General features: G+C 43.6%; 1 protein-coding gene across 1 annotated transcript in view; it reads left to right on the forward strand.

Moving 5' to 3' along the window:
• Positions 1 to 12,269, forward strand: part of LOC127925851 (glutamate receptor ionotropic, NMDA 2A-like) — a 45,385-nt gene that overhangs the window by 27,893 nt on the left and 5,223 nt on the right. Inside the window, exon 2 of the mRNA XM_052511167.1 lies at positions 11,819 to 12,244. Within this exon, the coding sequence (XP_052367127.1) occupies positions 11,822 to 12,244 (423 nt within the window). The 5' untranslated portion in view covers positions 11,819 to 11,821. The remainder of the gene's footprint in view (positions 1 to 11,818; positions 12,245 to 12,269) is intronic.

The following is a 12,269-nucleotide window of genomic DNA, read 5'->3' on the forward strand; positions in this document are numbered from 1 at the left end:
TTCACTACAGTATCTATATGTTAGAACTAGACCCTACCTCTAACATTCACTACAGTGTCTATATGGTAGAACTATACCCTACCTCTAACATTCACTACAGTATATATATGTTAGAACTAGACCCTACCTCTAACATTCACTACAGTATCTATATGTTAGAACTAGACCCTACCTCTAACATTCACTACAGTGTCTATATGGTAGAACTATACCCTACCTCTAACATTCACTACAGTATATATATGTTAGAACTATACCCTACCTCTAACATTCACTACAGTATATATATGTTAGAACTATACCCTACCTCTAACATTCACTACAGTATATATATGTTAGAACTAGACCCTACCTCTAACATTAACTACAGTATCTATATGTTAGAACTAGACCCTACCTCTAACATTAACTACAGTATCTATATGTTAGAACTAGACCCTACCTCTAACATTCACTACAGTATCTATATGTTAGAACTAGACCCTACCTCTAACATTCACTACAGTATCTATATGTTAGAACTAGACCCTACCTCTAACATTCACTACAGTGTCTATATGGTAGAACTATACCCTACCTCTAACATTCACTACAGTATATATATGTTAGAACTAGACCCTACCTCTAACATTCACTACAGTATCTATATGTTAGAACTAGACCCTACCTCTAACATTCACTACAGTGTCTATATGGTAGAACTATACCCTACCTCTAACATTCACTACAGTATATATATGTTAGAACTATACCCTACCTCTAACATTCACTACAGTATATATATGTTAGAACTATACCCTACCTCTAACATTCACTACAGTATATATATGTTAGAACTAGACCCTACCTCTAACATTCACTACAGTATCTATATGTTAGAACTAGACCCTACCTCTAACATTCACTACAGTGTCTATATGGTAGAACTATACCCTACCTCTAACATTCACTACAGTATATATATGTTAGAACTATACCCTACCTCTAACATTCACTACAATATCTATATGTTAGAACTAGACCCTACCTCTAACATTCACTACAGTATCTATATGTTAGAACTAAACCTCTAACATGCTGTTAAGTTGTCAGAGCATCTCTTTATAAAGACCAGACTTCTCTCCCTCCCATCTTTAGCTACTTGTATCAATATGTTGGAGAGGCTTCTCCCCTCCCATCTTTAGCTACTTGTATCAATATGTTGGAGAGGCTTCTCCCCTCCCATCTTTAGCTACTTGTTGTATCAATATGTTGAGAGGCTTCTCTCCCTCCCATCTTTAGCTACTTGTATCAATATGTTGGAGAGGCTTCTCTCCCTCCCATCTTTAGCTACTTGTATCAATATGTTGGAGAGGCTTCTCTCCCTCCCATCTTTAGCTACTTGTATCAATATGTTGGAGAGACTTCTCTCCCTCCCATCTTTAGCTACTTGTATCAATATGTTGGAGAGACTTCTCTCCCTCCCATCTTTAGCTACTTGTATCAATATGTTGGAGAGGCTTCTCCCCCTCCCATCTTTAGCTACTTGTATCAATATGTTGGAGAGACTTCTCTCCCTCCCATCTTTAGCTACTTGTATCAATATGTTGGAGAGGCTTCTCCCCCTCCCATCTTTAGCTACTTGTATCAATATGTTGGAGAGGCTTCTCCCCTCCCATCTTTAGCTACTTGTATCAATATGTTGGAGAGGCTTCTCCCCTCTCATCTTTAGCTACTTGTTGTATCAATATGTTGGAGAGGCTTCTCCCCTCCCATCTTTAGCTACTTGTATCAATATGTTGGAGAGACTTCTCTCCCTCCCATCTTTAGCTACTTGTATCAATATGTTGGAGAGGCTTCTCTCCCTCCCATCTTTAGCTACTTGTATCAATATGTTGGAGAGGCTTCTCCCCTCCCATCTTTAGCTACTTGTATCAATATGTTGGAGAGGCTTCTCTCCCTCCCATCTTTAGCTACTTGTATCAATATGTTGGAGAGGCTTCTCTCCCTCCCATCTTTAGCTACTTGTATCAATATGTTGGAGAGGCTTCTCCCCCTCCCATCTTTAGCTACTTGTTGTATCAATATGTTGGAGAGACTTCTCCCCCTCCCATCTTTAGCTACTTGTATCAATATGTTGGAGAGGCTTCTCTCCCTCCCATCTTTAGCTACTTGTTGTATCAATATGTTGGAGAGGCTTCTCTCCCTCCCATCTTTAGCTACTTGTATCAATATGTTGGAGAGACTTCTCTCCCTCCCATCTTTAGCTACTTGTATCAATATGTTGGAGAGACTTCTCTCCCTCCCATCTTTAGCTACTTGTTGTATCAATATGTTGGAGAGGCTTCTCTCCCTCCCATCTTTAGCTACTTGTATCAATATGTTGGAGAGACTTCTCTCCCTCCCATCTTTAGCTACTTGTTGTATCAATATGTTGGTTAGACTTCTCTCCCTCCCATCTTTAGCTACTTGTTGTATCAATATGTTGGAGAGGCTTCTCTCCCTCCCATCTTTAGCTACTTGTATCAATATGTTGGAGAGGCTTCTCTCCCTCCCATCTTTAGCTACTTGTTGTATCAATATGTTGGAGAGGCTTCTCCCCTCCCATCTTTAGCTACTTGTTGTATCAATATGTTGGAGAGGCTTCTCTCCCTCCCATCTTTAGCTACTTGTATCAATATGTTGTAGAGACTTCTCTCCCTCCCATCTTTAGCTACTTGTATCAATATGTTGGAGAGACTTCTCTCCCTCCCATCTTTAGCTACTTGTATCAATATGTTGGAGAGGCTTCTCCCCTCCCATCTTTAGCTACTTGTATCAATATGTTGTAGAGGCTTCTCTCCCTCCCATCTTTAGCTACTTGTATCAATATGTTGGAGAGGCTTCTCTCCCTCCCATCTTTAGCTACTTGTATCAATATGTTGGAGAGGCTTCTCTCCCTCCCATCTTTAGCTACTTGTATCAATATGTTGGAGAGGCTTCTCTCCCTCCCATCTTTAGCTACTTGTATCAATATGTTGTAGAGGCTTCTCTCCCTCCCATCTTTAGCTACTTGTATCAATATGTTGGAGAGGCTTCTCTCCCTCCCATCTTTAGCTACTTGTATCAATATGTTGGAGAGGCTTCTCTCCCTCCCATCTTTAGCTACTTGTATCAATATGTTGGAGAGATTTCTCCCCCTCCCATCTTTAGCTACTTGTATCAATATGTTGGAGAGACTTCTCCCCCTCCCATCTTTAGCTACTTGTATCAATATGTTGGAGAGGCTTCTCTCCCTCCCATCTTTAGCTACTTGTATCAATATGTTGGAGAGACTTCTCCCCCTCCCATCTTTAGCTACTTGTATCAATATGTTGGAGAGACTTCTCCCCCTCCCATCTTTAGCTACTTGTATCAATATGTTGGAGAGACTTCTCTCCCTCCCATCTTTAGCTACTTGTATCAATATGTTGGAGAGGCTTCTCTCCCTCCCATCTTTAGCTACTTGTATCAATATGTTGGAGAGGCTTCTCCCCCTCCCATCTTTAGCTACTTGTATCAATATGTTGGAGAGGCTTCTCTCCCTCCCATCTTTAGCTACTTGTATCAATATGTTGGAGAGACTTCTCCCCCTCCCATCTTTAGCTACTTGTATCAATATGTTGGAGAGGCTTCTCTCCCTCCCATCTTTAGCTACTTGTTGTATCAATATGTTGGAGAGGCTTCTCTCCCTCCCATCTTTAGCTACTTGTATCAATATGTTGGAGAGACTTCTCTCCCTCCCATCTTTAGCTACTTGTTGTATCAATATGTTGGAGAGACTTCTCCCCCTCCCATCTTTAGCTACTTGTATCAATATGTTGGAGAGGCTTCTCCCCCTCCCATCTTTAGCTACTTGTATCAATATGTTGGAGAGACTTCTCTCCCTCCCATCTTTAGCTACTTGTTGTATCAATATGTTGGAGAGACTTCTCTCCCTCCCATCTTTAGCTACTTGTATCAATATGTTGGAGAGGCTTCTCTCCCTCCCATCTTTAGCTACTTGTTGTATCAATATGTTGGAGAGGCTTCTCTCCCTCCCATCTTTAGCTACTTGTTGTATCAATATGTTGGAGAGGCTTCTCTCCCTCCCATCTTTAGCTACTTGTATCAATATGTTGGAGAGGCTTCTCTCCCTCCCATCTTTAGCTACTTGTATCAATATGTTGGAGAGGCTTCTCTCCCTCCCATCTTTAGCTACTTGTAGCAATATGTTGGAGAGGCTTCTCTCCCTCCCATCTTCAGCTACTTGTTGTATCAATATGTTGGAGAGGCTTCTCTCCCTCCCATCTTTAGCTACTTGTATCAATATGTTGGAGAGGCTTCTCTCCCTCCCATCTTTAGCTACTTGTATCAATATGTTGGAGAGGCTTCTCTCCCTCCCATCTTTAGCTACTTGTTGTATCAATATGTTGGTTAGACTTCTCTCCCTCCCATCTTTAGCTACTTGTTGTATCAATATGTTGGAGAGGCTTCTCCCCCTCCCATCTTTAGCTACTTGTTGTATCAATATGTTGGAGAGGCTTCTCTCCCTCCCATCTTTAGCTACTTGTTGTATCAATATGTTGGAGAGGCTTCTATCCCTCCCATCTTTAGCTACTTGTATCAATATGTTGGAGAGGCTTCCGTTTGAAAGAACACCCTCTGTGTTCTGTGAGGCAGTTAAACGTGCAGTTTTCTTTTTCCAGCTGATCGATAATATCAAAAGCGGCCCTGAAGTCTAAACAAGACAGCCCCCCCCCCCCCCCACACACACACACACAATCATTTTTTTAATCATCAATTTCTCTCAGCCAATCATCAGTAATTTGTGTTAGTGTGTGTGTGTGTGTGTCCAGTGTGTGTGTGTGTGTGTGTGTGTGTGTGTGTGTGTGTGTGTGTGTGTGTGTCCTGTGTGTTTGTGTGTCCAGTGTGTGTGTGTGTGTGTGTGTGTGTGTTGGTTCAGTGTCCTTCCCTGTCAGCCTGCTGAATGTCTGTTGTCAGTTTGTTTACTGTAAAGAAGAAGAAGTAATGTATCCTGGTCAAATACTATTTTTCCCCAGAATTTTATTATTAAAGGTGTTTGATTGGTCGACTATTTCAGCCAGTAAAAGGGTGGCTTTAATATTCTTGGGTAGTGGAATGACTTTTTAGCTTCCCTTCAGGCCTGAGGGAACACGCTTCTCCAGTCGGCTTAAACTGAAGATGTGGGACATAGGAGTGGGCCATATCGTCCGCGATTATCCTCAGTCATTTTCCATCCTGGTTGTCAGACGCTCGGTGGCTTGTCATTGTTGACAGACAACAGTAATATGTTCATCTCTTCCACACAAAACAGAAGTAGCCTAGTGGTTAGAGTGTAGAGGAGGTAGGTAGCCTAGTGGTTAGAGTGTAGAGGAGGCAGGTAGCCTAGTGGTTAGAGTGTAGAGGAGGCAGGGTAGCCTAGTGGTTAGAGTGTAGAGGAGGCAGGTAGCCTAGTGGTTAGAGTGTAGAGGAGGCAGGTAGTCTAGTGGTTAGAGTGTAGAGGAGGTAGGTAGCCTAGTGGTTAGAGTGTAGAGGAGGCAGGTAGCCTAGTGGTTAGAGTGTAGAGGAGGCAGGTAGCCTAGTGGTTAGAGTGTAGAGGAGGCAGGTAGTCTAGTGGTCAGAGTGTAGAGGAGGTAGGTAGTCTAGTGGTTAGAGTGTAGAGGAGGTAGGTAGTCTAGTGGTTAGAGTTTAGAGGCGGCAGGGTAGCCTAGTGGTTAGAGTGTAGAGGAGGCAGGGTAGCCTAGTGGTTAGAGTGTAGAGGAGGTAGGTAGCCTAGTGGTTAGAGTGTAGAGGAGGTAGGTAGCCTAGTGGTTAGAGTGTAGAGGAGGCAGGTAGTCTAGTGGTTAGAGTGTAGAGGAGGTAGGTAGCCTAGTGGTTAGAGTGTAGAGGAGGCAGGTAGCCTAGTGGTTAGAGTGTAGAGGAGGCAGGTAGCCTAGTGGTTAGAGTGTAGAGGAGGCAGGTAGTCTAGTGGTCAGAGTGTAGAGGAGGTAGGTAGTCTAGTGGTTAGAGTGTAGAGGAGGTAGGTAGTCTAGTGGTTAGAGTTTAGAGGCGGCAGGGTAGCCTAGTGGTTAGAGTGTAGAGGAGGCAGGGTAGCCTAGTGGTTAGAGTGTAGAGGCGGCAGGGTAGCCTAGTGGTTAGAGTGTAGAGGGGGCAGGGTAGCCTAGTGGTTAGAGTGTAGAGGAGGTAGGTAGCCTAGTGGTTAGAGTGTAGAGGAGGCAGGTAGCCTAGTGGTTAGAGTGTAGAGGAGGTAGGTAGCCTAGTGGTTAGAGTGTAGAGGAGGTAGGGTAGCCTAGTGGTTAGAGTGTAGAGGAGGTAGGTAGTCTAGTGGTTAGAGTTTAGAGGCGGCAGGGTAGCCTAGTGGTTAGAGTGTAGAGGAGGCAGGGTAGCCTAGTGGTTAGAGTGTAGAGGAGGTAGGTAGCCTAGTGGTTAGAGTGTAGAGGAGGCAGGTAGCCTAGTGGTTAGAGTGTAGAGGAGGTAGGTAGCCTAGTGGTTAGAGTGTAGAGGAGGTAGGGTAGCCTAGTGGTTAGAGTGTAGAGGAGGCAGGTAGCCTAGTGGTTAGAGTGTAGAGGAGGTAGGTAGCCTAGTGGTTAGAGTGTAGAGGCGGCAGGGTAGCCTAGTGGTTAGAGTGTAGAGGCGGCAGGGTAGCCTAGTGGTTAGAGTGTAGAGGGGGCAGGGTAGCCTAGTGGTTAGAGTGTAGAGGTGGCAGGGTAGCCTAGTGGTTAGAGTGTAGAGGAGGTAGGTAGCCTAGTGGTTAGAGTGTAGAGGCGGCAGGGTAGCCTAGTGGTCCTTCTGTGGCTCAGTTGGTAGAGCATGGCGCTTGTAACGCCAGGGTAGTGGGTTCGATTCCCGGGACCACCCATACGTAGAATGTATGCACACATGACTGTAAGTCGCTTTGGATAAAAGCGTCAGCTAAATGGCATATATTATTATTATTATTATTATTAGTGGTTAGAGTGTAGAGGTGGCAGGGTAGCCTAGTGGTTAGAGCGTTGGACTAGTAACCGAAAGGTTGCAAGTTCGAATCCTCCGAGCTGACAAGGCACAAATCTGACGTTCATGCCCCTGAACGAGGCAGTTAACCCACAACCTGTTCCTAGGCCAGTTAACCCACAACCTGTTCCTAGGCCAGTTAACCCACAACCTGTTCCTAGGCCGTCATTGAAAATAAGAATTTGTTCTTAACTGACTTGCCTGGTTAAATAAAGGTAAAATAAAAAATAAAGCACTTCTTGTCTGTCATAATATGGTCAGATATACAATCGATGTGTAGTGTCAGTGTTTGTTCCTGGCGTGTCATCATGCCTCAGTTTGCTCATCTTGCCAATGGAAAAAGGCATTAAAAGTAGTTGGCAATATCAGTGGGGCTTTTGTGATGAATGAGCCAACTCATTCGATGAATGAAGGAGCCGAGTTGGCTTTTTCTCTTCTTTTTACCCCCCAAAAGGTCATTTAAAGGTCATTTAAAGTGCTCCAAATCATGTCTTACTTTCAGTCTTTATTTCTCTGATATTTGGTTTCATAGTAAAGCTTCTGTAAACTTTTGCTTTAGTTTAGTTTCTTAATTTGCAATACGGTGCTGACCTTGGACCCCCCCTTGTACCACGACCCCCCTTGTACCAGGACCCCCCTTGTACCAGGACCCCCATTGTACCATAACTGTTACTACAGGACCCCCTTGTACCAGGACCCCCTTGCACCATAACTAGGAGTTGTATTAAGGCCTGTACTAGTGGATCTAATAACCTAGGCCCTCCGTTAACATCTGAGTAGTAGTCATCTTGGCAATGTTCTGTTATAATCTCCACCTGGCACAGCCAGAAGAGGACTAGCCACCCCTCATAGCCTGGTTCCTCTCTAGGTTTCTTCTAGCCACCCCTCATAGCCTGGTTCCTCTCTAGGTTTCTTCCTAGCCACCCTCATAGCCTGGTTCCTCTCTAGGTTTCTTCCTAGCCACCCCTCATAGCCTGGTTCCTCTCTAGGTTTCTTCCTCATAGCCTGGTTCCTCTCTAGGTTTCTTCCTAGCCTCCCCTCAAAGCCTGGTTCCTCTCTAGGTTTCTTCCTAGCCTCCCCTCATAGCCTGGTTCCTCTCTAGGTTTCTTCCTAGCCTTCCCTCATAGCCTGGTTCCTCTCTAGGTTTCTTCCTAGCCTACCCTCATAGCCTGGTTCCTCTCTAGGTTTCTTCCTAGCCTCCCCTCATAGCCTGGTTCCCCTCTAGGTTTCTTCCTAGCCTCCCTCATAGCCTGGTTCCTCTCTAGGTTTCTTCCTAGCCTTCCCTCATAGCCTGGTTCCTCTCTAGGTTTCTTCCTAGCCTACCCATATAGCCTGGTTCCTCTCTAGGTTTCTTCCTAGGTTTTGGCCTTTCTAGGGAGTTTTTCCTAGCCACCGTGCTTCTACACCTGCATTGCTTGCTGTTTGGGGTTTTAGGCTGGGTTTCTGTACAGCACTTTGAGATATCAGCTGATGTACGAAGGGCTTTATAAATACATTAGATTGATTGATTGATTGATTGATTGATTGATTGATAGTCTAGGAGTTGATCTGAGCCATATTAAGGCCTGTTTTTGTTCTAAGGAAAGATGTACCTTTCTGTCTCTCTGTCTCAACAGTGGAGCAGTGTATCTGAACCATGAAATCAACAGGAGGTGTGTGTGTGTACGGTGTGTGTGTGTACGGTGTGTGTGTGTGTACGGTGTGTGTGTGTGTGTGTGTGTGTGTGTGTACGGTGTGTGTGTACGGTGTGTGTGTACGGTGTGTGTGTGTAGAACAGTGTATCTGAACCATGAAATCAACATGGGGTGTGTGTGTGTGTGTGTGTTCAGTCTCCTATTCATTATCTATAAGTCCCTGCCTGTCCTAGTCTGCTGGCCGTCCCTCCTTACTGACAAGCCTCTAACACACACACACACACACACACACACACACACACACACACACACACACTGAGCCCGTGTTCTGTCAGTTCGAGGCGAGATCCCGGTGGACCAGTGGTGATGATGTCACATCCACACACACACACACACACACACACACACACACACACACACACACACACACACACACACACACACACACCCCTTAACGAGCGGAGGACCACTTATTTCGTCCCCCCTGGGGTGCTCACCCCCTTGAGAGAACACACACACACGCACACATATACACACTCTCTCTCACACACACACACACACACACACACACACACACACACACACACACACACACACACACACACACACACACACACACACACACACACACACACACGCGCGTGCGTTTGTATATTTTTAGAATGGAGATTGTATTTCCTTCTATTTGAGTGATAGATTCTGAAAGGAGCTGGGATATAGGGCTATAGTATAAAGTAGTGTACTATATAGGGAATAGGGCTGTAGTATAAAGTAGTGTACTATATAGGGAATAGGGCTGTAGTATAAAGTAGTGCACTATATATGGAATAGGGCTGTAGTATAAAGTACTATATAGGGCTGTAGTATAAAGTACTATATAGGGTTGTAGTATAAAGTAGTGCACTATATATGGAATAGGGCTGTAGTATAAAATACTACATAGGGCTGTAGTATAAAGTACTATATAGGGCTGTAGTATAAAGTACTATATAGGGCTGTAGTATAAAGTAGTGCACTATATATGGAATAGGGCTGTAGTATAAAGTACTATATAGGGTTGTAGTATAAAGTAGTGTACTATATAGGGAATAGGGCTGTAGTATAAAGTACTGCACTATATAGGGAATAGGGCTATAGTATAAAGTAGTGTACTATATAGGGCTGTAGTATAAAGTAGTGTACTATATAGGGAATAGGGCTGTAGTATAAAGTACTATATAGGGTTGTAGTATAAAGTAGTGCACTATATATGGAATAGGGCTGTAGTATAAAGTACTATATAGGGCTGTAGTATAAAGTACTATATAGGGTTGTAGTATAAAGTAGTGCACTATATATGGAATAGGGCTGTAGTATAAAGTACTATATAGGGCTGTAGTATAAAGTACTATATAGGGCTGTAGTATAAAGTACTATATAGGGCTGTAGTATAAAGTAGTGCACTATATATGGAATAGGGCTGTAGTATAAAGTACTATATAGGGTTGTAGTATAAAGTAGTGTACTATATAGGGAATAGGGCTGTAGTATAAAGTACTATATAGGGTTGTAGTATAAAGTAGTGCACTATATATGGAATAGGGCTGTAGTATAAAGTACTGCACTATATAGGGAATAGGGCTATAGTATAAAGTAGTGTACTATATAGGGCTGTAGTATAAAGTAGTGTACTATATAGGGAATAGGGCTGTAGTATAAAGTAGTGTACTATATAGGGAATAGGGCTGTAGTATAAAGTAGTGTACTATATAGGGAATAGGGCTGTAGTATAAAGTAGTGTACTAGATAGGGAATAGGGCTGTAGTATAAAGTAGTGTACTATATAGGGAATAGGGCTGTAGTATAAAGTACTGCACTATATAGGGCTGTAGTAAAAAGTAGTGTACTATATAGGGAATAGGTCTGATCATTACACAGGTGCACTTTGTGCTGGGGACAATAAAAGGCCACTCTAAAATAAGGAGTTTTGTCGCACAACACGACGCCACAGATGTCTCATGTTTTGAGGATGCTGACTGCTGGAATGTCCACCAGAGCTGTTGTCAGAGAATCGAATGTTCATTTCTCTACCATAAGCCGCTTTCCCAACATAATTTTAGAGAATTTGACAGTACCTAAACGGCCTCACAACCGCAGACCACGTTGATGGCGTCATGTGGCCGAGCGGTTTTCTGGTGTCAACGTTGTGAACAGAGTGCCCCATGGTGCCGGTGGGGTTATGGTGTGGGGCAGAGGCATAAACTACGGACAACCATCACAAATGGCATTTTATTGATGGCAATTTGAATGCTCAGAGATACTGTGATGAGATCCTGAGGCCCATTTTATTTGAAGGTGTCTGTGACAAACAGAGACACATCTGTATTCCCAGTCATGTGATTAGGGCCTTAATGAATTAATTTCAATTGACTGATTTCCACATATGAACTGTAAACTCAGTCAAATCAATTAAATTATTGCATGTTGCGTTTCTCTTTAGTATAGTTGTATACAATCAGTTCTAAAATCACAATCTGATTTAGAATGAGAATGTATTCTAGAATAAGAATCAGTTCTAAAATTAGAATCAGTTCTAGAATTACAATCATATTTAGAATGAGAATGTATTCTATAATTAAAATCTGTTCTAGAATCAGAATCAGTTTTAAAATTAGAATCAGTTCTGGAATTAGAATCAGTTCTAGAATTACAATCAGATTTAGAATGAGAATGTATTCTATAATTAAAATCTGTTCTAGAATCAGAATCAGTTCTAAAATTAGAATCAGTTCTAGAATTAGAATCAGTTCTAGAATTACAATCAGTTCTATGGTTTCTACATTTTTTCTCTTTTTTTTTTCTCTCGATACACATATTTCTGTCCCTACCTTACTCAATACCTTCTTCAGTATCTCCATGTTATATTAATCTCTCTCTCTCTCTCTCTCTCTCTCTCTCTCTCTCTCTCTCTCTCTCTCTCTCTCTCTCTCTCTCTCTGTCTCTCTCTCTCTCTCTCTCTCTCTCTCTCTCTCTCTCTCTCTCTCTCTCTCTCTCTCTCTCTCTCTCTCTCTCTCTCTGTCTCTCTCTCTCTCTCTCTCTCTGTCTCTCTCTCTCTCTCTGTCTCTCTCTCTCTCTCTCTCTCTCTCTCTCTCTCTCTCTCTCTCTCTCTCTCTCTCTCTCTCTCTCTCTCTCTCTCTCTCTCTCTCCCCCAGGAGATGAAGTGTCTCAACATGTCAGTGGGCAGGGGGCTGACCCTGGCCTTCCCAGCTCTCCTGTGTTCCCTGGTGACCCTGGTGACCCTGGTCGTGGAGGTCGAGGGTCAGAAGGTCCCCATCCTCAACATCGCTGTGATCCTGGGCCGCACGCGCTACATCTCCGACCGGGACATTCGGGCTCTCTGGAGCAAAGACGACCCCATGGACGTCAACGTGGTCACCGTATCGGTCAACGAGACTGACCCCAAGAGTATCATCACCCACGTGTGCGACCTGATGTCTGGGACCAAGATCCACGGGGTGGTGTTCGGAGACGGGACGGACCAGGAGGCCATCGCTCAGATATTGGATTTTATTTCCTCCCAGACACTGATCCCCATCCTGGGCATCCACGGGGGATCCTCCATGATCATGGCTGATAAGGTGAGGAGGGAGGGAGGGAGGAGGG

Source organism: Oncorhynchus keta, unplaced genomic scaffold, assembly GCF_023373465.1.
Source record: "Oncorhynchus keta strain PuntledgeMale-10-30-2019 unplaced genomic scaffold, Oket_V2 Un_contig_6356_pilon_pilon, whole genome shotgun sequence".
NCBI lineage: Eukaryota > Metazoa > Chordata > Actinopteri > Salmoniformes > Salmonidae > Oncorhynchus > Oncorhynchus keta.